This window comes from Bombina bombina, chromosome 3, assembly GCF_027579735.1.
Source record: "Bombina bombina isolate aBomBom1 chromosome 3, aBomBom1.pri, whole genome shotgun sequence".
Taxonomy (NCBI): Eukaryota; Metazoa; Chordata; class Amphibia; order Anura; family Bombinatoridae; genus Bombina; species Bombina bombina.
Window position 1 is genome coordinate 629,182,081 of NC_069501.1, and position 24,764 is coordinate 629,206,844.

General features: G+C 42.8%; 1 protein-coding gene across 3 annotated transcripts in view; it reads left to right on the plus strand.

Annotated features, from left to right (window-relative positions):
- Positions 1–24,764, plus strand: part of TRIT1 (tRNA isopentenyltransferase 1) — a 106,716-nt gene that overhangs the window by 76,407 nt on the left and 5,545 nt on the right. For all 3 annotated transcript variants that reach the window (XM_053707305.1, XM_053707307.1, XM_053707308.1), the window contains one exon: positions 5,584–5,693. In XM_053707305.1, the coding sequence (XP_053563280.1) occupies positions 5,584–5,693 (110 nt within the window). The remainder of the gene's footprint in view (positions 1–5,583; positions 5,694–24,764) is intronic.

Consider the following 24,764-nt stretch of genomic DNA (forward strand, 5'->3'; position numbering starts at 1 on the left):
GGACTTTTTCCGTGTGCTATATTAATATAAATATATATAGTTATTTCAGGACTTTTAAATATTTTGTGTCGTCAAAATCTTATATAAGAAGTTGACTATCCCATTTTTCCGTATTTGGAATCTGGATCTGTTCAGTGAGAATTATGTCCAGATTGGAGCTTCCTTAAAAAAGAGAAGATAGTTTGTTTGCAACACGGTCCAATTTAAACGGTATTTCCCTTGCAAGGTGTATCCAGTCCACGGATTCATCCTTACTTGTGGGATATTCTCATTCCCTACAGGAAGTGGCAAAGAGAGCACACAGCAGAGCTGTCCATATAGCTCCCCCTCTGGCTCCGCCCCCCAGTCATTCTCTTTGCCGCTTTAACAAGTAGCATCTCCACGGGAGGGTAAAGTGAATGTGGTGTTAGATTTGTAGTTTTATATCTTCAATCAAAAGTTTGTTATTTTTAAATAGTACCGGTTTGTGCTATTTACTCTCTGGCAGAAATGTGATGAAGAATTCTGCTGAGAGGAAAATGATTTTAGCATGTTGTAACTAAAATCCATTGCTGTTCCCACACAGGACTGAGGAGTACCAGAAAACTTCAGTTGGGGGGAACAGTTTGCAGGCTTAACTGCTTTGAGGTATGTTTCAGTCATCTTTTTTTCTAGTCAAGACAAGATAATGCTAGAAGACTGACAAGATTACCCATGTGGGAAGGGTAAGCCATGTTCTAAGACTTAGTATAGAACTAGAGGCTTATTTAAGAGGGCTCAATAGACTGGTTATCACTTTTGCAGGGCAATCGATTATTTTATTTAGCAAAATACTCTTTATTGACACTTTTTAAGCACTTTTGGTGTGTTTATTTGGGGTTTTATTCCACATGGCACTATTTTTAGTCACCTAAATTGGGTTCTGAAGGCCCCACAGCTGTGGAGTGGGAGGGGCCTAATTTGGCGCCTCAGTTCCGCAGTTTATTCTGACAGATTTCCTTGCATGCTGCTTCACATGGGTCCATAGACTGCTTGAGGACTTCAGGAGGCTTGATTTTCTCAAATCCAATCCTTAAGGGAAGGTAGGGCCACAGCAGGCTGCTGTGGCAAGGTGCTGTAGTTTATTAACCGGTTGTTTGCTTTAGGTGGCTCCGGTTTGGGCATTAAAGGGTTAATCAGGCTGAAACTTGCTGTGCAATCATATCGAAGCATTGGGCACATGCTGTAAAAATTTCAAGAGATTTGGTTCATTTTTCACCGTTTTGTAAAATTGTGTACGCTTTTATTTCTTAAAGGCACAGTACCATTTATTGCAAATTGTATTTTTTACTTGATAAAGTGTTTTTCCAAGCCTGCTTGTGTATAATACTAATCTGTTAAACATGTCTGACACTAAGGAAAAGCCTTGCTCTATGTGTTCAGAAGCCATGGTGGAACCCCCACTCAAAATGTGTCCCAAGTGCACTAATGTGTCTATACACTTTAAAGATCATATTGTGTCACTTAAAAATATAGCCCTAGATGATTCTTTGACTGAAGGTAATGAGGATAAGTCCACCTTCGTCTCACCATGTGTCATCACCAGTTACGCACACTCAAGCGATACCTAGTACCTCTAGTGCATTGGCACCTATTACATTGCAACAACTGGCGGCAGTCATGGATAATTCCCTTGCGGCCTTTCTATCCAAACTGCCAGTTTTCCCTAAAAAGCGCGATAGCTCTGTTTTGAGAACAGATGAGGAGCAGTCGGAAGCTTTGGGAGGTTTATCTGATGTACCCTCACAACACTCTGAAGTAGGACTTCAGGAGCGGTCCTGCTTCAACCTCTGCAACCGCAAAGCAAGAGGGTAACGCTTCACAGCCCAAGGCAACCTGGAAACCTTTGCAGGGCTGGAACAAGGGTAAACAGGCCAAAAAGCCTGCGGCTGCTACTAAGACAGCATGAAGGGGTAGCCCCCGATCCGGGACCGGATCTGGTAGGGGGCAGACTCTCTCTCTTTGCTCGGGCTTGGGCAAGAGATGTTACCGATCCCTGGGCGTTAGAGATCGTTACTCAGGGATATGTTCTAGAATTCAAGGACTCTCCTCCAAGGGGAAGGTTCCACATTTCTCGTTTGTCTACAGACCAGACAAAGAAAGAGGCGTTCTTACGCTGTGTAGAAGATCTACTCCAGATGGGAGTGATATATCCAGTTCCAATTACAGAACAAGGACTGGGTTTTTACTCAAAACTGTTTGTGGTTCCCAAAAAGGAAGGAACTTTCAGGCCAATCCTGGATCTAAAAATTCTAAACAAATTCCTCAGAGTTCCATCATTCAAAATGGAGACCATTCGGACAATCTTACCGATGATCCAGGAAGGTCAATATATGACTACCGTGGATCTAAAGGATGCGTACCTTCATATTCCTATCCACAAGGATCACCATCAGTTCCTAAGGTTTGCTTTTCTGGACAAGCATTACCAGTTCGTGGCCCTTCCCTTCGGGTTGGCCACCGCTCCCAGAATCTTCACAAAAGTGCTTAGGGTCCCTTCTAGCGGTACTAAGACTGCGGGGCATTGCAGTAGCACCTTATCTGGACGACATCTTAATACAGGCGTCGTCTTTTCCCAGAGCCAAGGCTCATACGGATATTGTTCTGGCCTTTCTAAGGTCTCACGGGTGGAAGGTGAACACAGAAAAAAGTTATCTGTCCCCGCTCACAAGGGTTCCCTTCCTGGGAACATTAATAGACTCGGTAGAAATGAAAATATTTCTGACGGAGGTCAGAAGGTTAAAGCTTTTAAGTACTTGCCGAGCTCTTCATTCCATTCCTCGGCCATCTGTAGCTCAGTGCATGGAGGTAATCGGATTAATGGTAGCAGCAATGGACATAGTCCCTTTTGCTCGAATTCATCTCAGGCCACTGCAATTGTGCATGCTCAAACAGTGGAATGGGGATTATGCAGATTAGTCTCCTCAAATCCAACTGGACCACTAAACCAGAGATTCTCTTCTCTGGTGGTTGTCTCAGGATCACCTGTCTCAAAGAATGTGCTTCCGCAGACCGGAGTGGATCATTGTAACGACCGACGTTAGGCTGGGGCGCGGTCTGGGGCTCCCTGAAAGCTCAGGGCCTATGGTCTCGGGAAGAGTCTCTTCTCCCGATAAACATTTTGGAACTGAGATCGACGTTCAACACGCTCCAGGCATGGCCTCAGCTAGCGGCGGACAAATTCATCAGATTTCAGTCAGACAACATCACGACTGTAGCATACATCAATCATCAGGGAGGAACAAAGAGTTCCTTAGCGATGAAGGAAGTAACCAAGATAATCAGGTGGGCGGAGGATCACTCTTGCCATCTATCTGCAATTCACATCCCAGGAGTAGAGAACTGAGAAGCGGATTTCCTAAGTCGTCAGACTTTTTACCCGGGGGAGTGGGAACTCCACCCGGAGCTTTTTGCTCAGCTGACCCAGCTATGGGGCATTCCAGAGTTGGATCTGATGGCGTCCCGTCAGAACACCAAACTTCCTCTTTACGGGTCCAGGGACCCCAAGGTGGCATTGATAGATGCTCTAGTAGCGCCTTGGTCCTTCAATCTGGCTTATGTCTTTCCACCGTTTCCCCTTCCCCTTCTCCGTCGGCTGGTAGCCAGAATCAAACAGGAGAAGGCCTCAGTAATTCTGATAGCACCTGCGTGGCCATGCAGGACTTGGTATGCAGACCTAGTGGACATGTCATCTGTTCCACCATGGACACTGCCAATGAGGCAGGATCTTCTAATACAGGGTCCATTCTAGTTTCTCTGCAGCTGACTGCTTGGAGATTGAACGCTTAATTCTATCCAAGCGTGGGTTCTCTGAATCAGTCATAGATACTCTGATCCAAGCTAGAAAGCCTGTCACCAGGAAAATTTACCATAAGATATGGCGGAAATATCTTTGTTGGTGTGAATCCAAGGGTTACTCGTGGAGTAAGATTATGATTCCAAGGATATTGTCTTTTCACCAAGAAGGATTGGAGAAAGTTTTGTCAGCTAGTTCCTTAAAGGGATAGATATCCACTCTGTCTATCCTTTTACACAAGCGTCTGGCAGAAGTACCAGATGTTCAAGCGTTTGCACAGGCTTTAGTCAGAATCAAGCCTGTCTATAAACCTGTGGCTCCTCCATGGAGTCTAAATTTAGTTCTTTCAGTTCTTCAAGGGGTTCCGTTTGAACCTTTACATTCCATAGATATTAAGTTATTATCTTGGAAAGTTTTGTTTTTGTTAGCTATATCTTCTGCTCGAAGAGTTTCAGAATTGTCTGCTTTGCAGTGTAATTCACCCTATCTGGTGTTCCATGCAGATAAGGTAGTTTTGCGTACCAAACCTGGTTTTCTTCCTAAAGTTGTTTCTAATAAGAACATTAACCAGGAAATCGTTGTTCCTTCCCTGTGTCCTAATCCAGCTTCTAAGAAGGAACGGCTTTTACACAATCTTGATGTGGTTCGTGCTTTGAAATTCTATTTACAAGCAATTAAGGATTTCAGACAAACATCATCTTTGTTTGTTGTCTATTCCGGGAAGAGGAGAAGTCAGAAAGCAACTGCTACTTCTCTTTCCTTCTGGTTGAAAAGCATCATCCGATTGGCTTATGAGACTGCTGGGCAGCAGCCTCCTGAACGTATTACAGCTCATTCCATCAGAGCTGTGACTTCCACTTGGGCTTTCAAGAATGAGGCTTCTGTTGAACAGATTTGTAAGGCAGCGACTTGGTCTTCACTGCATACTTTTGCCAAATTTTACAAATTCGATACTTTTGCTTCTTCGGAGGCTATTTTTGGGAGAAAGGTTTTGCAAGCAGTGGTGCCTTCCGTTTAGGTTACCTGTCTTGTTCCCTCCCTTCATCCGTGTCCTAAAGCTTTGGTATTGGTATCCCACAAGTAAGGATGAATCCGTGGACTGGATACACCTTGCAAGAGAAAACAGAATTTATGCTTACCTGATAAATTACTTTCTCTTGCAGTGTATCCAGTCCACGGCCCGCCCTGGCAATTAAGTCAGGTTAAAATTTCTTGTTTAAACTACAGTCACCACTGCACCCTATGGTTTCTCCTTTTTCTCCTAACCGTCGGTCGAATGACTGGGGGGTGGAGCTAGAGGGGGAGCTATATGGACAGCTCTGCTGTGTGCTCTCTTTGCCACTTCCTGTAGGGAATGAGAATATCCCACAAGTAAGGATGAATCCGTGGACTGGATACACCGCAAGAGAAAGTAATTTATCAGGTAAGCATAAATTCTGTTTTTAAAGTAAAATGTTCTAGTTTGTAAGAACATGGCATTTATGTTTTCCAGTTGGTGGCTGCACTAAAACGCCTCTTGTTATTGGCTCTCTCGTTGTGTTTAGCTAGCCCCCAGTAGTGCAAAAATGTCCTTCAACAAAGGATACCAAGACAATGAAGCAAAATTGATAACATAAGTAAAGTGGAAAGTTATTTAAAATTGTATGTTCTGTCTGATTCATGAAATAAAAAGTTTGAGTTTCTTGTTCCTTTTAATTACACTGTTTTTTTGTAGTAAATTCTCTACTTTTGAATATTTGTCATGATAAAATTACTTTTTATCTTTTTAGGCCCTGGAACTAATGTGCCCCCTGTCTATGGTCTGAATGTGACCGATATCTCTGCCTGGGATAATTGTGTCCTTTTTCCAGCATTACAGATTTTAAACAGCTTCTTAGAGGTTAGTCAAATGATGCCATCCAACGAATCCTAAACAGACAGATGTACAGACAAATGCAAATAAAGTGTTCTTAACATCCATTTCCCTTGCACTTTTGTGGAATAACGGGACAGTAAACACCTTGCATTTACAAGATATTTCTGTTGTGTTGTTATAAAATAAAATTAGTCTCAATGTTTTTAAAACAAATTAACATCCTTTTTACTGCAATTATCTATCAATGCTCAAACTCCACCCACCATTTAGTCCACAGACAACAAGGCTAGCCCCGGAAATAATTTAAGTATAGAGTGCATTGTTTTGCAGTTTTTATCTGATAAAGCCAATTAGGGACATGTATGTAGCAAGGTTAGCCTTGATAAGTCAGCAGAGTGCAGTTTAAGCTCTAAAAATTTGAAATGTAATTTCTTTCTAATGAGACGATGAGTCCATGGATCATCTAATTACTATTGGGAACATCACTCCTGCCCTGCAGGAGGTGGCAAATGGCACCACAGCAAAGCTGTTAAATATCACCTCCCTTCCCTCTAACCCCAGTCATTCTCTTTGCCTATGTTAGAGCAAGGAAGTGGTAAAGTTAGGTGCTAAAAAAATAATAAAATCTTGCTTGAAGAATCTTTTACTAAGTAGTGCAAGATTGTGCTACTTTGTTCTAAGGTCTAGCCGTAGTCCACATCAGTCTCTCTTCAGTAGGGCAGTGGTGGCTTTAGAGCAATAGCAACTTGTGGGACACAATTCTCACTGCGCCTCCCTTGTAATTTATGCTGCCCTAATTCTGAGAGCCTTAGTAAGATTACTCAGTCTTTATCACTTTTTCCACAGGTCCATGTGAGGGAGAAGGCCTCTCAAACCTAGTGAGCTGCCTTGCTGCCGGGCAGAATTATTAGGTAAGTGCTGACTTTATTTTTTCTAGGACAAGTAAAAAAGGACTCAGAAAAAGCACTTTGTTCATTAAGGGACACATGAATTTTCCTTTATATATTGAGGGGACTTATGTAGGCAGTGTATTATAGCAGGCACTGGGGCTGAGGATAAATAAGGCTCAGTTTAATGTGGTTTCACTTCTCCTGGCGCCTTGACTTAAAATATGCCGACCGGGAGATTTTTTTTATTATTTTTTTTTGACGCCCACGATGGGCGGAGTTAACTGAGGAGGCAGTTGTTGTTACGCTCCACTTTTCTCTTGTAAGGTGTATCCAGTCCACGGATCATCCATTACTTGTGGGATATTCTCCTTCCCAACAGGAAGCTGCAAGAGGATCACCCACAGCAGAGCTGTCTATATAGCTCCTCTAACTGCCACTACCAGTCATTCTCTTGCAGCTCTCGACAAGAAAGGAAGTAGCTAGAGAGATGTGGTGTTTTTATTTAGTTTATCTTCAATCAAAAGTTTGTTATTTTCAAATGGTACCGGAGTTGTACTATTTCTCCAACATAGGTGTGTCCGGTCCACGGCGTCATCCTTACTTGTGGGATATTCTCTTCCCCAACAGGAAATGGCAAAGAGCCCAGCAAAGCTGGTCACATGATCCCTCCTAGGCTCCGCCTTCCCCAGTCATTCTCTTTGCCGTTGTACAGGCAACATCTCCACGGAGATGGCTTAGAGTTTTTTGGTGTTTAACTGTAGTTTTTATTATTCAATCAAGAGTTTATTTTAAAATAGTGCTGGTATGTACTATTTACTCTGAAACAGAAAAGAGATGAAGATTTCTGTTTGTAAGAGGAAAATGATTTTAGCAACCGTTACTAAAATCGATGGCTGTTTCCACACAGGACTGTTGAGAGGAATTAACTTCAGTTGGGGGAAACAGTGAGCAGACTTTTGCTGCTTGAGGTATGACACATTTCTAACAAGACGATGTAATGCTGGAAGCTGTCATTTTCCCTATGGGATCCGGTAAGCCATTTTTATTACATAAAGAAAAAAAGGGCTTCACAAGGGCTTTTAAGACTGTAGACATTTTCTGGGCTAAAACGATTTATATATAAGCATATTTTATACTCCATAGCCTTGAGGAATTATTTTAATCTTGGAAACTATGTAAAATAACCGGCAGGCACTGTATTGGATACCTTATTCTCTAGGGGCTTTCCCTAATCATAGGCAGAGTCTCATTTTCGCGCCTCTATTGCGCACTTGATTTTGGGAAGCATGACATGCAGATGCATGTGTGAGGAGCTCTGATACATAGAAAAGACTTTCTGAAGGCGTCATTTGGTATCGTATTCCCCTTTGGGCTTGGTTGGGTCTCAGCAAAGCAGATACCAGGGACTGTAAAGGGGTTAAATATAAAAACGGCTCCGGTTCCGTTATTTTAAGGGTTAAAGCTTCCAAATTTGGGGTGCAATACTTTTAAGGCTTTAAGACACTGTGGTGAAATTTTGGTGAATTTTGAACAATTCCTTCATACTTTTTCACATATGCAGTAATAAAGTGTGTTCAGTTTAAAATTTAAAGTGACAGTAACGGTTTTATTTTAAAACGTTTTTTGTACTTTGTTATCAAGTTTATGCCTGTTTAACATGTCTGAACTACCAGATAGACTGTGTTCTGTATGTGGGGAAGCCAAGGTTCCTTCTCATTTAAATAGATGTGATTTATGTGACACAAAATTTAGAGAAAATGATGCCCAAGATGATTCCTCAAGTGAGGGGAGTAAGCATGGTACTGCATCATCCCCTCCTTCGTCTACACCAGTCTTGCCCACACAGGAGGCCCCTAGTACATCTAGTGCGCCAATACTCCTTACTATGCAACAATTAACGGCTGTAATGGATAATTCTATCAAAAACATTTTAGCCAAAATGCCCACTTATCAGCGAAAGCGTGACTGCTCTGTTTTAGAAAATACTGAAGAGCATGAGGACGCTGATGATATTGGTTCTGAAGTGCCCCTACACCAGTCTGAGGGGGCCAGGGAGGTTTTGTCTGAGGGAGAAATTTCAGATTCAGGGAAAATTTCTCAACAAGCTGAACCTGATGTGATTACATTTAAATTTAAATTGGAACATCTCCGCGCTCTGCTTAAGGAGGTGTTATCTACTCTGGATGATTGTGAGAATTTGGTCATTCCAGAGAAATTATGTAAAATGGACAAGTTCCTAGAGGTCCCGGGGCCCCCCGAAGCTTTTCCTATACCCAAGCGGGTGGCGGACATTGTAAATAAAGAATGGGAAAGGCCCGGTATACCTTTCGTCCCTCCCCCCATATTTAAGAAATTGTTTCCTATGGTCGACCCCAGAAAGGACTTATGGCAGACAGTCCCCAAGGTCGAGGGGGCGGTTTCTACTCTAAACAAACGCACCACTATACCCATAGAAGATAGTTGTGCTTTCAAAGATCCTATGGATAAAAAATTAGAGGGTTTGCTTAAAAAGATGTTTGTTCAGCAAGGTTACCTTCTACAACCAATTTCATGCATTGTTCCTGTCACTACAGCAGCGTGTTTCTGGTTCGATGAACTAGAAAAGGCGCTCAATAAAAATTCTTCTTATGAGGAGATTATGGACAGAATTCATGCTCTCAAATTGGCTAATTCTTTCACCCTAGACGCCACTTTGCAATTGGCTAGGTTAGCGGCGAAAAATTCTGGTTTTGCTATTGTGGCGCGCAGAGCGCTTTGGCTAAAATCTTGGTCAGCGGATGCGTTTTCCAAGAACAAATTGCTTAACATTCCTTTCAAGGGGAAAACGCTGTTTGGCCCTGACTTGAAAGAGATTATTTCTGATATCACTGGGGGCAAGGGCCACGCCCTTCCTCAGGATAGGTCTTTCAAGGCCAAAAATAAACCTAATTTTCGTCCCTTTCGCAGAAACGGACCAGCCCCAAGTGCTACGTCCTCTAAGCAAGAGGGTAATACTTCTCAAGCCAAGCCAGCCTGGAGGCCAATGCAAGGCTGGAACAAAGGAAAGCAGGCCAAGAAACCTGCCACTGCTACCAAGACAGCATGAGATGTCGGCCCCCGATCCGGGACCGGATCTGGTGGGGGGCAGACTCTCTCTCTTCGCTCAGGCTTGGGCAAGAGATGTTCTGGATCCTTGGGCGCTAGAAATAGTCTCCCAAGGTTATCTTCTGGAATTCAAGGGGCTTCCCCCAAGGGGGAGGTTCCACAGGTCTCAATTGTCTTCAGACCACATAAAAAAACAGGCATTCTTACATTGTGTAGAAGACCTGTTAAAAATGGGAGTGATTCATCCTGTTCCATTAGGAGAACAAGGGATGGGGTTCTACTCCAATCTGTTCGTAGTTCCCAAAAAAGAGGGAACATTCAGACCAATCTTAGATCTCAAGATCCTAAACAAGTTTCTCAAGGTTCCATCGTTCAAAATGGAAACCATTCGAACAATTCTTCCTTCCATCCAGGAAGGTCAATTCATGACCACGGTGGATTTAAAGGATGCGTATCTACATATTCCTATCCACAAGGAACATCATCGGTTCCTAAGGTTCGCATTCCTGGACAAGCATTACCAGTTTGTGGCACTTCCGTTCGGATTAGCCACTGCTCCAAGAATTTTCACAAAGGTACTACGGTCCCTTCTAGCGGTGCTAAGACCAAGGGGCATTGCAGTAGTACCTTACTTGGACGACATTCTGATTCAAGCGTCGTCCCTTCCACAAGCAAAGGCTCACACGGACATTGTCCTGGCCTTTCTCAGATCTCACGGGTGGAAAGTGAACGTAGAAAAAAGTTCTCTATCTCCGTCAACAAGGGTTCCCTTCTTGGGAACAATAATAGACTCCTTAGAAATGAGGATTTTTCTGACAGAGGCCAGAAAATCAAAACTTCTAAACTCTTGTCAAATACTTCATTCTGTTCTTCTTCCTTCCATAGCGCAGTGCATGGAAGTAATAGGTTTGATGGTAGCGGCAATGGACATAGTTCCTTTTGCGCGAATTCATCTCAGACCATTACAACGGTGCATGCTCAGTCAGTGGAATGGGGACTATACAGACTTGTCTCCGACGATACAAGTAGATCAGAGGACCAGAGATTCACTCGGTTGGTGGCTGTCCCTGGACAACCTGTCACAGGGGATGAGCTTCCGCAGACCAGTGTGGGTCATTGTCACGACCGAATCCAGTCTGGTGGGCTGGGGCGCGGTCTGGGGACCCCTGAAAGCGCAGGGTCTTTGGTCTCGGGAAGAATCTATTCTCCCGATAAATATTCTGGAACTGAGAGCGATATTCAATGCTCTCAAGGCTTGGCCTCAGCTAGCAAAGACCAAGTTCATACGGTTTCAATCAGACAACATGACGACTGTTGCGTACATCAACCATCAGGGGGGAACAAGGAGTTCCCTGGCGATGGAAGAAGTGACCAAAATCATTCAATGGGCGGAGACTCACTCCTGCCACTTGTCTGCAATCCACATTCCAGGAGTGGAAAACTGGGAAGCGGATTTTCTGAGTCGTCAGACATTTCATCCGGGGGAGTGGGAACTCCATCCGGAAATCTTTGCCCAAATCACTCAATTGTGGGGCATTCCAGACATGGATCTGATGGCCTCTCGTCAGAACTTCAAGGTTCCTTGCTACGGGTCCAGATCCAGGGATCCCAAGGCGACTCTAGTAGATGCACTAGTAGCACCTTGGACCTTCAAACTAGCTTATGTATTCCCGCCGTTTCCTCTCATCCCCAGGCTGGTAGCCAGGATCAATCAGGAGAGGGCATCGGTGATCTTGATAGCTCCTGCGTGGCCACGCAGGACTTGGTATGCAGACCTGGTGAATATGTCATCGGCTCCACCATGGAAGCTACCTTTGAGACGAGACCTTCTTGTTCAAGGTCCGTTCGAACATCCGAATCTGGTCTCACTCCAACTGACTGCTTGGAGATTGAACGCTTGATCTTATCAAAGCGAGGGTTCTCAGATTCTGTCATTGATACTCTTGTTCAGGCCAGAAAGCCTGTAACTAGAAAAATCTACCACAAAATATGGAAAAAATATATCTATTGGTGTGAATCTAAAGGATTCCCTTGGGACAAGATAAAAATTCCTAAGATTCTATCCTTTCTTCAAGAAGGTTTGGAGAAAGGATTATCTGCAAGTTCTTTGAAAGGACAGATTTCTGCCTTGTCTGTGTTACTTCACAAAAGGCTGGCAGCTGTGCCAGATGTTCAAGCTTTTGTTCAGGCTCTGGTTAGAATCAAGCCTGTTTACAAACCTTTGACTCCTCCTTGGAGTCTCAATTTAGTTCTTTCAGTTCTTCAGGGGGTTCCGTTTGAACCCTTACATTCCGTTGATATTAAGTTATTATCTTGGAAAGTTTTGTTTTTGGTTGCAATTTCTTCTGCTAGAAGAGTTTCAGAATTATCTGCTCTGCAGTGTTCTCCTCCTTATCTGGTGTTCCATGCAGATAAGGTGGTTCTGCGTACTAAACCTGGTTTTCTTCCGAAAGTTGTTTCTAACAAAAACATTAACCAGGAGATTATCGTACCTTCTCTGTGTCCGAAACCAGTTTCGAAGAAGGAACGTTTGTTGCACAATTTGGATGTTGTTCGCGCTCTAAAATTCTATTTAGATGCTACAAAGGATTTTAGACAAACATCTTCCTTGTTTGTTGTTTATTCTGGTAAAAGGAGAGGTCAAAAAGCAACTTCTACCTCTCTCTCTTTTTGGATTAAAAGCATCATCAGATTGGCTTACGAGACTGCCGGACGGCAGCCTCCTGAAAGAATCACAGCTCATTCCACTAGGGCTGTGGCTTCCACATGGGCCTTCAAGAACGAGGCTTCTGTTGATCAGATATGTAAGGCAGCGACTTGGTCTTCACTGCACGCTTTTACTAAATTTTACAAATTTGATACTTTTGCTTCTTCTGAGGCTATTTTTGGGAGAAAGGTTTTGCAAGCCGTGGTGCCTTCCATCTAGGTGACCTGATTTGCTCCCTCCCTTCATCCGTGTCCTAAAGCTTTGGTATTGGTTCCCACAAGTAAGGATGACGCCGTGGACCGGACACACCTATGTTGGAGAAAACAGAATTTATGTTTACCTGATAAATTACTTTCTCCAACGGTGTGTCCGGTCCACGGCCCGCCCTGGTTTTTTAATCAGGTCTGATAATTTATTTTCTTTAACTACAGTCACCACGGTATCATATGATTTCTCCTATGCAAATATTCCTCCTTTACGTCGGTCGAATGACTGGGGAAGGCGGAGCCTAGGAGGGATCATGTGACCAGCTTTGCTGGGCTCTTTGCCATTTCCTGTTGGGGAAGAGAATATCCCACAAGTAAGGATGACGCCATGGACCGGACACACCGTTGGAGAAAGTAATTTATCAGGTAAACATAAATTCTGTTTTTAGCCTCAGGCAGAAAGTAGAAGAAGAGTCTGCCTGTGGTCTTTGATGATCTTAGCAGGTTGTAACTAAGATCCATTGCTGTTCTCACACATAACTGAAGAGAGAGGTAACTTCAGCTTGGGGAATGGCGTGCAGGGTCTCCTGCTATGAGGTATGTGTAGTTTAAATTTTTCTAGAGAAAGAATATGCTAGAAAATGCTGTTAATACCAGATTTATTTAAGGTAAGCCTGATTACAGTGATTTAATAACGACTTGTATCATGCTTGCTGTAAAAGGTAATATTCCTATTACTTTCTCACATTACTGAAAAATAAAACGTTTGCTGGAAGTGTTTAAACGTTTTTTTATACATATTGGTGATAAAACTTTATTGGGGCCCAGTTTTTTCCACATGGCTGTCTAGATTTTGCCTAGGAATAGTTTTGTTAAATGCGCATTAGGTTTTTCAGCTTGAGACATCCAGTTTCCCTGAAGGAGTCCCCTGAACACTTAGGACCTCTCTAAAGGGTTTTTGTGCCTTTCAAAGTCGTTATATGGGCAGGTAGGGCCACAGCAGAGTTTGAAACTAAGGGGTTAATCATCCATTTGCAAGTGGGTGCAATGCTCTGTTAGTCTATTATACACACTGTAAACATTTCGTAAGATTTACTGCTTTTTATCACTGTTTTTCAATTTCTGACAAAATTTGTTTCTCTTAAAGGCACAGTACCGTTTTTATTTTTTGCTTGTTTACATTTATCAAAGTGCTTGCTGGTCTCATTGCTAGTCTGTTTAAACATGTCTGACATAGAGGAAACTCCTTGTTCATTATGTTTAGAAGCCATTGTGGAACCCCCTCTTAGAATATGTACCAAATGTACTGATTTTACTTTAAGTTATAAAGATCATATTCTGTCTTTAAAAGATTTATCACCAGAGGAAACTGACAAGGGGGAAGTTATGCCGACTAACTCGCCCCACGTGTCAGAACCTTTGACTCCCGCTCAAGGGACTCCCGCTCAAGAGGCGCCAAGTACATCTAGCGCGCCTATGGCGTTTACTTTACAAGACATGGCGGCAGTTATGGATCATACCCTTACAGCGGTATTGTCCAAACTACCAGGGTTACAAGGAAAGCGAGACAGCTCTGGGGCTAGAAAAAATACAGAGCATTCTGACGCTTTAGTAGCTATGTCTGATATCCCCTCACAATATGCAGAAGCTGAGGCAGGAGAGCTTCTTTCTGTGGGTGATTTTTCTGACTCAGGGAAGATTCTTCAACCTGATTATGATATGTCAACATTTAAATTTAAGCTTGAATACCTCCGCGTGTTGCTCAGGGAGGTTTTAGCTACTCTGGATGACTGTGACACCATTATAGTGCCATAGAAATTGTGTAGATTGGATAAATACTGTGCAGTGCCTGTTTACAATGATGTTTTTCCAATACCTAAATGGTTTTCAGAAATTATTACTAAGGAATGGGATAGACCAGGTGTTCCGTTCTCTCCCCCTCCTATTTTTAAGAAAATGTTTCCAATAGATGCCGCTACACGGGACTTATGGCAAACGGTCCCTAAGGTGGAGGGAGCAGTTTCTACCCTAGCTAAACGTACAACTATCCCCATCGAGGACAGTTGTGCTTTCCTAGATCCAATGGATAAAAAGTTAGAGGGTTACCTTAAAAAAATGTTTATTCAACAAGGTTTTATTCTCCAGCCTCTTGCATGCATTGCCCCGGTCACTGCTGCTGCGGCCTTCTGGTTTGAGTCTCTGGAAGAGGCCTTACAGGTAGAAACTCCATTGGATGATATACTTGACAAGCTTAAAGCGCTTAAGCTAGCCAATTCATTTGTTTCTGACGCTGTTGTTCATTTAACTAAACTAACGGCTAAGAACTCAGGTTTTGCTATTCAGGCACGTAGGGCGTTATGGATTAAATCCTGGTCAGCTGACGTTACTTCAAAGTCTAAGCTTCTCAATATTCCCTTCAAGGGGCAGACCCTATTCGGGCCTGGACTGAAGGAGATCATTTCTGATATTACTGGAGGAAAAGGTCATGCCCTTCCTCAGGATAGGTCTAACAAATTACGGACCAAACAAACTAATTTAGTGCCTTTCGAAACTTTAAGACCAGCACGGCATCATCTTCCTCCAATACAAAACAAGAGAGAAATTTTGCCCAGTCCAAGCCGGTCTGGAGACCTAACCAGGCTTGGAACAAATGTAAACAGGCCAAGAAGCCTGCTGCTGCCTCTAAGACAGCATGAAAGATTGGCCCCCGATCCGGTAACGGATCTAGTAGGGGGCAGATTTTCTCTCTTCGCCCAGGCTTGGGCAAGAGATGTCCAGGATCCCTGGGCGTTGGAAATTGTGTCCCAGGGATATCTTCTGGACTTCAAAGCTTCTTTCCCAAAATGAAGATTTCACCTTTCACAATTATCTGCAGACCAGATAAAGAGAGAGGCATTCTTACATTGTGTTCAAGACCTCCTAGTTATGGGAGTGATCCACCAAATTCCAAAGGAGGAACAGGGGCAAGGATTCTATTCAAATCTATTTGTGGTTCCCAAGAAAGAGGGAACCTTCAGACCAATCGTAGATCTCAAGATCCTAAACAAATTTCTCAGGGTCCCATCTTTCAAGATGGAGACTATTCGAACCATCCTACCTATGATCCAGGAGGGTCAATACATGACTACCGTGGACTTAAAGGATGCTTATCTTCACATTCCGATACACAAAGATCATCATCGGTTTCTCAGGTTCGCCTTCCTAGACAGGAATTACCAGTTTGTGGCTCTTCCCTTCGGGTTAGCTACGGCACCAAGAATCTTTACGAAGGTTCTGGGGTCACTTCTGGCGGTCCTAAGGCCGCGGGGCATAGCAGTAGCCCCTTTACTTAGACGACATTCTGATACAGGCGTCGAATTTCCAAATTGCCAAGTCCCATACGGATATTGTTCTGGCATTCCTGAGGTCTCATGGGTGGAAAGTGAACGAAAAGAAGAGTTCTCTATCCCCTCTCACAAGAGTTTCCTTCCTGGGAACTCTGATAGATTCTGTAGAAATGAGGATTTACCTGACAGAGGCCAGGTTGTCAAAACTTCTAAATTCCTGCCGTGTTCTTTATTCTACTTCTCACCCTTCGGTGGCTCTGTATGGAAGTAATCGGCTTAATGGTAGCGGCAATGGACATAGTGCCGTTTGCCCGCCTACATCTCAGGCCGCTGCAACTCTGCATGCTCAGTCAGTGGAATGGGATTACACAGATTTGTCCCCTCCTACTAAATCTGGATCAAGAGACCAGAGATTCTCTTCTCTGGTGGCTATCTCGGGTCCATCTGTCCAAAGGTATGACCTTTCGCAGGCCAGATGCAGTCTGGAACTCCCTGAAGGCTCAGGGATCGTGGACTCAGGAGGAGTCACTCCTTCCAATAAATATTCTGGAACTGAGAGCGATATTCAATGCTCTTCAGGCTTGGCCTCAGCTAGCGACAATGAGGTTCATCATATTTCAGTCGGACAACATCACGACTGTGGCTTACATCAACCATCAAGGGGGAACAAGGAGTTCCCTAGCGATGTTAGAAGTCTCAAAGATAATTTGCTGGGCAGAGATTCACTCTTGCCACCTATCAGCTATCCATATCCCAGGTGTAGAGAACTGGGAGGCGGATTTTCTAAGTCGACAGACTTTTCATCCGGGGGAGTGGGAGCTCCATCCGGAGGTGTTTGCACAATTGACTCATCGTTGGGGCAAACCAGAACTGGATCTCATGGCGTCTCGCCAGAACGCCAAGCTTCCTTATTACGGATCCAGGTCCAGGGACCCCAAGGCAACGCTGATAGATGCTCTAGCAGCGCCTTGGTCCTTCAACCTGGCTTATGTGTTTCCACCGTTTCTTCTGCTCCCTCGTCTGATTGCCAAAATCAAACAGGAGAGAGCATCGGTGATCTTGATAGCGCCTGCGTGGCCATGCAGGACTTGGTATGCAGATCTGGTGGACATGTCATCCTTTCCACCATGGACTCTGCCGCTGAGACAGGACCTTCTACTTCAAGGTCCTTTCAACCATCCAAATCTAATTTCTCTGAGGCTGACTGCCTGGAGATTGAACGCTTGATTTTATCAAAGCGTGGTTTCTCCGAGTCAGTCATTGATACCTTAATTCAGGCACGAAAGCCTGTCACCAGGAAAATCTATCATAAGATATGGCGTAAATATCTTTATTGGTGTGAATCCAAGGGCTACTCATGGCGTAAGGTCAGGATTCCCAGGATATTATCTTTTCTCCAAGAAGGATTGGAGAAAGGATTGTCAGCTAGTTCCTTAAAGGGACAGATTTCTGCGCTGTCTATTCTTTTGCACAAGCGTCTGGCGGATGTTCCAGATGTTCAGGCATGTTGTCAGGCTTTAGTTAGAATCAAGCCTGTGTTTAAACCTGTTGCTCCACCTTGGAGCTTAAATTTGGTTCTTAAAGTTCTTCAGGGGGTTCCGTTTGAACCTCTTCATTCCATAGATATCAGACTTTTATCTTGGAAAGTTCTTTTTTTGGTAGCTATTTCCTCGGCTCGTAGAGTTTCCGAGTTATCTGCCTTACAATGTGATTCTCCTTATCTGATCTTCCATGCAGATAAGGTAGTTCTGCGTACCAAACCTGGGTTTTTACCTAAGGTGGTATCTAATAAGAATATCAATCAAGAGATTGTTGTTCCGTCTTTGTGTCCTAATCCTTCTTCAAAGAAGGAACGTCTATTACACAATCTGGACGTGGTTCGTGCTTTAAAGTTTTACTTACAAGCTACTAAAGATTTTCGTCAAACATCTGCTTTGTTTGTTGTCTACTCTGGACAGAGGAGAGGTCAAAAGGCTTCGACAACCTCTTTCTTTTTGGCTAAGAAGCATAATCTGCTTAGCCTATGAGACTGCTGACCAGCAGCCTCCAGAAAGGATTACAGCTCATTCTACTAGAGCTGTGGCTTCCACATGGGCCTTTAAAAATGAGGCTTCTGTTGAACAGATTTGCAAGGCGGCGACTTGGTCTTCACTTCATACTTTTGCTTCTTCGGAGGCTATTTTTGGGAGAAAGGGTTTTACAGGCAGTGGTACCTGCCTTGTCCCTCCCTTCATCCGTGTACTTTAGCTTTGGTATTGGTATCCCACAAGTAATGGATGATCCGTGGACTGGATACACCTTACAAGAGAAAACATAATTTATGCTTACCTGATAAATTTATTTCTCTTGTGGTGTTTCCAGTCCACGGCCCGCCCTGTCATTTTAAGGCAGGTATTTTTTAATTTTAAACTACAGTCACCACTGCACCCTATGGTTTCTCCTTTCTCTGCTTGTTTTCGGTCGAATGACTGGATATGGCAGTTAGGGGAGGAGCTATATAGCAACTCTGCTGTGGGTGATCCTCTTGCAACTTCCTGTTGGGAAGGAGAATATCCCACAAGTAATGGATGATCCGTGGACTGGATACACCACAAGAGAAATAAATTTATCAGGTAAGCATAAATTTATGGGGTTTTTTTTAAAGATAGATAATCCCTTTATTCCCCATTCCCTAGTTTTGCATAACTAGCACTGTTATATTTATATACTTTTTACCTGATTACCTTGTATCTAAGCCTCTGCAAACTGCCCCCTTATTTCAACTATTTTGACAGACTTGCATTTTAGCCAATCAGTAGAAATTAGCATATGAGCCTATCTAGGTTTAGATTTCAACTAAGAATACCTAGAGAACAAAGCAAAATTGGTGATAAAATTAAATTGGAAAGTTGTTTAAAATGACATGCCCTATCTGAATCATGAAAGTTTATTTTGGAGTAGACTGTCCCTTTAAATTATGTTTTATGTATGTATATGAAAGAGCAGTAGTTAAACAGATTAAAAATAAACTACTTGAATTTAAGGTGAAACTGACAGTGCATGGTTATGTCTGACTGAGTCCTGTGACTCTACTGTTCACTGGTAGACAAAGACCCCCACCAAAGAAACAATGGTTTATTTAGCATTAGAGCATTTGCTTTTCAAAAAGCAAAGCTCTGTAATACATTTTGAATCATTCTCATAAGCTGTCCGCTCAGGTGAGATGATATAAAATGATCCTCCAGCACTGCAAGATCCCTAGTGAAATTCTTAAGACAGATTTTGCTATACTATACAAGGGGCATTCCCTGCATTTCTGTATGTGAAGGAGAGACAAGCCTAGTTTACTATAGCACTGGATGACATGACAGTTCTGCTGCATTTACTCTTTGTGATTTGTGTTTTTAAATTACTTTACACTTCCGATTTTGTTTTATTACATTTAAACTTTGCATATACTAGTTTGTATTTTATTTTGTATACAGCAGTGTATTTAAGGACAAATTCTTATTATGCTTTCACAATTTCTGTGTGCATTAAAAAATTAGGATCATACTTTTTGTATATCTTTTACAAATTACATTACACTTTATTTACACTGTATTTCTTCTGTTTACAATAAAACTGAAATACTGAGAGCTTCAGATTCCCCGAGAGCTTCATTACTTTCCATGGGCCCAATAACAAAGATTCTCTAGTTTGGAGAGAAATTATAGTGCAGACTTCACAGGGGCGGAATTCAGTAAGAAGAAGGGCGGAATCTGGAAGTCCCAGATAGATGACATGTCTTTAATACAAAGTAATGAAGCTCTCTTGGATACAGAATTTCACAGGGGAGAAAGAAGGTAACTGGAGAACACCTAGGGTTGATATGAAGGCTCCGTTTGCATCAATACAAATTTAACTGAAATGTTTTCATTACAATTTAACTTGCTTTTGCTTATAGTTTAGTATATATATTTATTTGTCAGTTAAATAAGTGTATTGTGAATTTGGAGCAAACTTCACCTCCATACAGCTGGCGAGATAATTCAGTTGAGACCAGCTTGCGTAAACTGCTTTCAGCATTTCACAAGACTTGTTAGAGAGCTTCAGACATACCATGGGGACTCCCCTGTTCAGCCTAGTAACTCTCTCCTGTCCCTCCCAATTGTTGAAGCTTTGTTTTACTTTACAATAGAGAAAATACAAAGGGCAATGTAAGTTGTAAAAGATACAAAAAAATATTCAAAATATGATCCTAATTTGTTAAAGTAACACAGAAACTTTCAAAACTTAATCAGAATTTGTAAAATCCCTGCTGGATCTCAATCTTAAATGTATTCAAATATAAAATACAAAGTGCAAAGCTTAAATGTAATAATACTGAAAGTACACAATCTGAAGTGTAAAGTAATACAAAATACAATGCACAAAGTATAAGTGTAACAAAACTTTCATATCATAAAGTGCTATATTGCAATGGGCTTGTTTCTTCTTCAGATGAGAAAATGAGACCTTGCAGTGCTGAAGAGTTACACCCTTTTTCTTTAAGTGAGTTTAGTCCTTGTGAAGTCTGCACTACAATTTCTCTCCAAGCTTTGATCATCAGTCCCTTAGAAAAAACAAAGAAAATTGTTAAAAGTAATATCCCTTTAAAAATGAATTAATGGGGGGGTCAGAGAGTACGGGTAAAGAAGATATTAGTGGCTGCACTGATAATTTTTTTCCGGATTCGAGACCAAAGTGGAGGCTGGCTAGGAGGCCTGCAGAGGACACCCGCAACAGGGAGTGCTCCCTCTATACTGTCTGGGGCCGAACAGCAAGCTCCTAACACCGCAAGCGATCTTGCAGAGTGGAAAGGAGAACGAGCGCAGCCGAGGGGTGCTTCAGAGGGTGGAGGAGACCTGTGGGACATAGGACAAAGACCAGCCATCTTGTCATTAATGTAAGTGCGTATGCCCACAGCACGACATACATTGACAGCGGAACTAGCTCAGAGTTATTCAAAAGAGACTCTAAGCTTCCTCACGACACAGGAGCTGGAGGGGCCGCAGTGATAGGTGCAACTCCTGCTCCGGAACGGAGATTAGCCTCAATCGGCAATTTAGTGGGCCGCAATGACGCAACACATAGAGATAGGAGGAGCTAGGCGGCCTGCAACACATCAGGGTGAGAGGGGGCCAGTGCTGGCAGTTTAAGGTCTACACTTCATCAGAGGCAATCTGAGAAGACTAGATCAGAAAGAGTTGGGTCCAAGGTCCTCTAACCCAACTGCTCATAGAGACTTTTTATTATATGGGGGAACAGTCTGAGTCTTTCGCGGGCCCTTATAATATACAGCAAAGAAGGGCTAGACACAGCTTAGCTATCACAGGCATTTATAAAACCCAGAAGAGAAACTTATGCTAGACATAGCAGGGGAGTATACTGAGGACACCAAAGAAACTCACAAACACCATGTAAAAGATAATGAGGGGGTGAAAGAGGGTCCCATCAATTAAGATGAATAAAGACAAGTAAAAATACTGTAACATTGATATGACGTAGAGACCCACAGCTTGAAGGGTATTGACGTTCAGAGGTTAGAAGCGGAGGTTATAAAACCCAAAAAGAAACACCTTATAGCAACCATAAGCACTAGATGGCGAGCTAGTGACCAGACTCGGGAGACTCTGAGGTGGCTGGGACCTACATAAACTTGCAAGAGATCCCGGGAGATCAGTAGATAAGACATGGCCTCTAGGAGAGTGGGGAAGGGAGATAAATCAATAACAAAACCTGCAGCAATGACATCATTCTTCAAATCTTCTAAAATTAATAAAAACACCAAAGACATGGAACAGAAAGAATAATCAGATCAAGATCCTGCACAGAGGATGGAGGACAACACTCCTTTAACAAAAGCTGACCTACGGACCTTGGTCTCCAAGAAGGACGTAGCTGACAATTTTGAAAAGCTATGGGAAGGGAAAAATAGACTCTATTCACTCTTCTGTCACCAGCAGTCTATCGGAAATCAAATCTGATCTGACTGATATGGCTAACAGGATAGATACCCTAGAAGATCAAAAGGATGTTATGGTGGAGAATGTGGCTGAAATATCGCAGACTATCTCTTCCCAACAACAACTTCTATTAGATTTCCAAGACAAGCTAGATGACCTTGAGAACCGGAGCAGGAGAAACAATCTCAGGTTAAATGGAATCCCAGAGGAGTTCCAGGGTAATGTGGTACAATTTTATCAGGACTTAAGTCTTCTCACCCTGCAGCGTAGAAGTGCTTTTAGACCCCTCACTACAATACTGAGGAAACAACAAATCCAATACAGATGGGGCTTCCCCTTTGCCTTGATTATAACCAAGGACTCCAGGACCATAACCATCAAAGAACCGGAGGATATCCCGGAAGTCTGTAAGTTACTTGACCTTGAGGTCCCACAGCTGCCCCCACAGGATCCATCCACATCGCACAGACCACCATCTGAACAGTTTTCAGCCCAAACAAAATGGCACAAGATCTCCCACAAGAGACAAGAGTCCAGAGAAAAGGACTCTTAACCATTTCCTCTAATCCCTTTGTAGCAGAAGGAAGTATAGTTTTTGCCTTATGATTGTTCCCAGAGGACCTTAGGTGGAAACTCGAAGATTTGGTCCTTTCCTGAGAGTATTCATAGGACTGTTGGGTCACATACACCTCAGGGTTTTTGAGATTAGCGACTGTCTTTGAGATCAGCAACACTGCCTTATTATATCTCTACTGTAATTTATCTTCATGATGCCTCCTTGCTTAAACCAGATTTATAGGCGGAAATATAAGACCAGAGACGAGAGTGTTTACTCACAGGTAAAGCACTATATTCTCCATATACACATAGCACTATTACAGGAGTTCAATAGTTATGTCTTCTAGCGTAGTAGCAATATCTCATAATGTCAGAGGGTTGAATACAGATACGAAATGCAGAGTAGCAATGATGCAATACACATCCCTCAATGCAAACCTTTTATTCTTACAGGAAACACATTTCCTCAAATCAACTATTCCCAGATATTGTCGAAACATTTCTCTACCCATTACCACGCAACTGCCACTACTAAGAAAAGAGTGGTATCAATATTGATACACAATGCCATGGCTTTCACTCTTGAAAGCACTATAGTGGACCCAGAGGGGCGGTATTTAATAGTTAGGGGACAGATTCTAATTACAGAGATAACCTTATGTAATTTATATGCTCCTAACGAGAATCAGCACAATTTTTTTTAAACTTATCACCCAGCTTTTGACTCATTGGTCTCGGACTAAAATTATACTAGCAGGGGACTTTAACATTAATATGGCCCCAATACGATCCATCAATAATGCCCCTTTAATAAAAACCTCCGGCACAATCGTCTTGAAAAAGCAATCCGAGACTCATTTGCCCCACATTCCTTGATTGATACTTGTTATACGCTATATGGCGAAACTAGTGACACCACATTCTATTCTGCAGCTCATGGGTCGTATATAAGATTAGATTATATCTATACTAGTCAGATTTTACAACCAATGTTGCAAAGTTCTAACATACATGCTTGCGTATGGCCAGACCACTCTCTATAATATCCCTGAATATTGGAGGGTTACGAAACACTCAACGCAGTAGGACATGGACATTTGATCCACTACTTCTGAAAGACCCTCAGATACACGACATCCTTCGCGCACTGGTAGAATATTGGGGAATTAATATTGACACTTCAGTAAACCGGATACATACTTGGGCAGCACACAAGGTGTTACTAAGTGGAGTTTTCATCCAAGAAAAGCTAGGCTAAATAAGAGACGCAAAAATCAGATTAGGCAACTACATGAGGAGGTGGAGGTATTAGAAAGGCAGCACAAACTGACAAGGAGCACCACAGCATTACACAACCTTTAGGCCAAGAGGACCACTTTAGCTTCAATCCTTAACTCACAAGCTGCTAGGGCAGTACACAAACTTAAAACACAATACTTTATCTATGCCAACAAGCCTGATAGATATATGGCCCATAGGATCAGGGAGCGATGTAGAGCCTCTGCTATCCCATTAATAGAAACTGCACATGGTTCCATAACCTCCCACCCTCAGGCAATTGTGGATACCTTTGCGACCTTCTATAGTACACTATACGACAGGACGAAAGTTAATCACGGCACAGAAACAGATACTCGCACTAAAGACTTTCTTAGAGATTGCCCACTAAAATCCATATCTACCGACCAAAGGGAAAGCCTTAATGCACGATATCCAATATGGAGATACTTAGAGCTGTCAAAGACCTCAAACCGGCCAGGACGGTTTCACAGGGGAATACTACAAATTGTTTTGTGGGGTGTTGCTCCCCCATTTGACCCAATTTTGTAATTACATTCTAGAAGGAAACCCCATCCCAAGGGAACTATTGTTGGCAAAGATAGTGGTAATTCCAAAACCTGATAAGGATCATAAAAAGTGTCAGAATTACCAACCAATCTCATTGATTAACCAGGATTTGAAAATTTTTACCAAGATTCTGGCCAATCGCCTAAAGGTGATCTTGCCGGACTTGGTGCATCCTGATCAAGTGGGGTTTATCAGGGACAGGGAGGCCCCAGACAATATCTGAAGAACTATTGATCTCATCCACTACTTAGGGGAATCCCGAACGCCTTCTCTGCTGTTGGCGCTGAATGCGGAGAAGGCGTTCGATAGAATAGATTGGAGATACATGGTCTTAGTTTTGCAAAAGATGGGTTTTGATGGCTCTTTCATGACAGCAATAAAGGCAATTTACTCTGAACCACAAGCTCAGGTGTCCGCGGGGGGATACAAATCTGGCGTCTTTCCCATCCTTAATGGTACCAGGTAGGGATGCCCCTTGTCGCCATTATTATTCGCTCTATGTATCGAGCC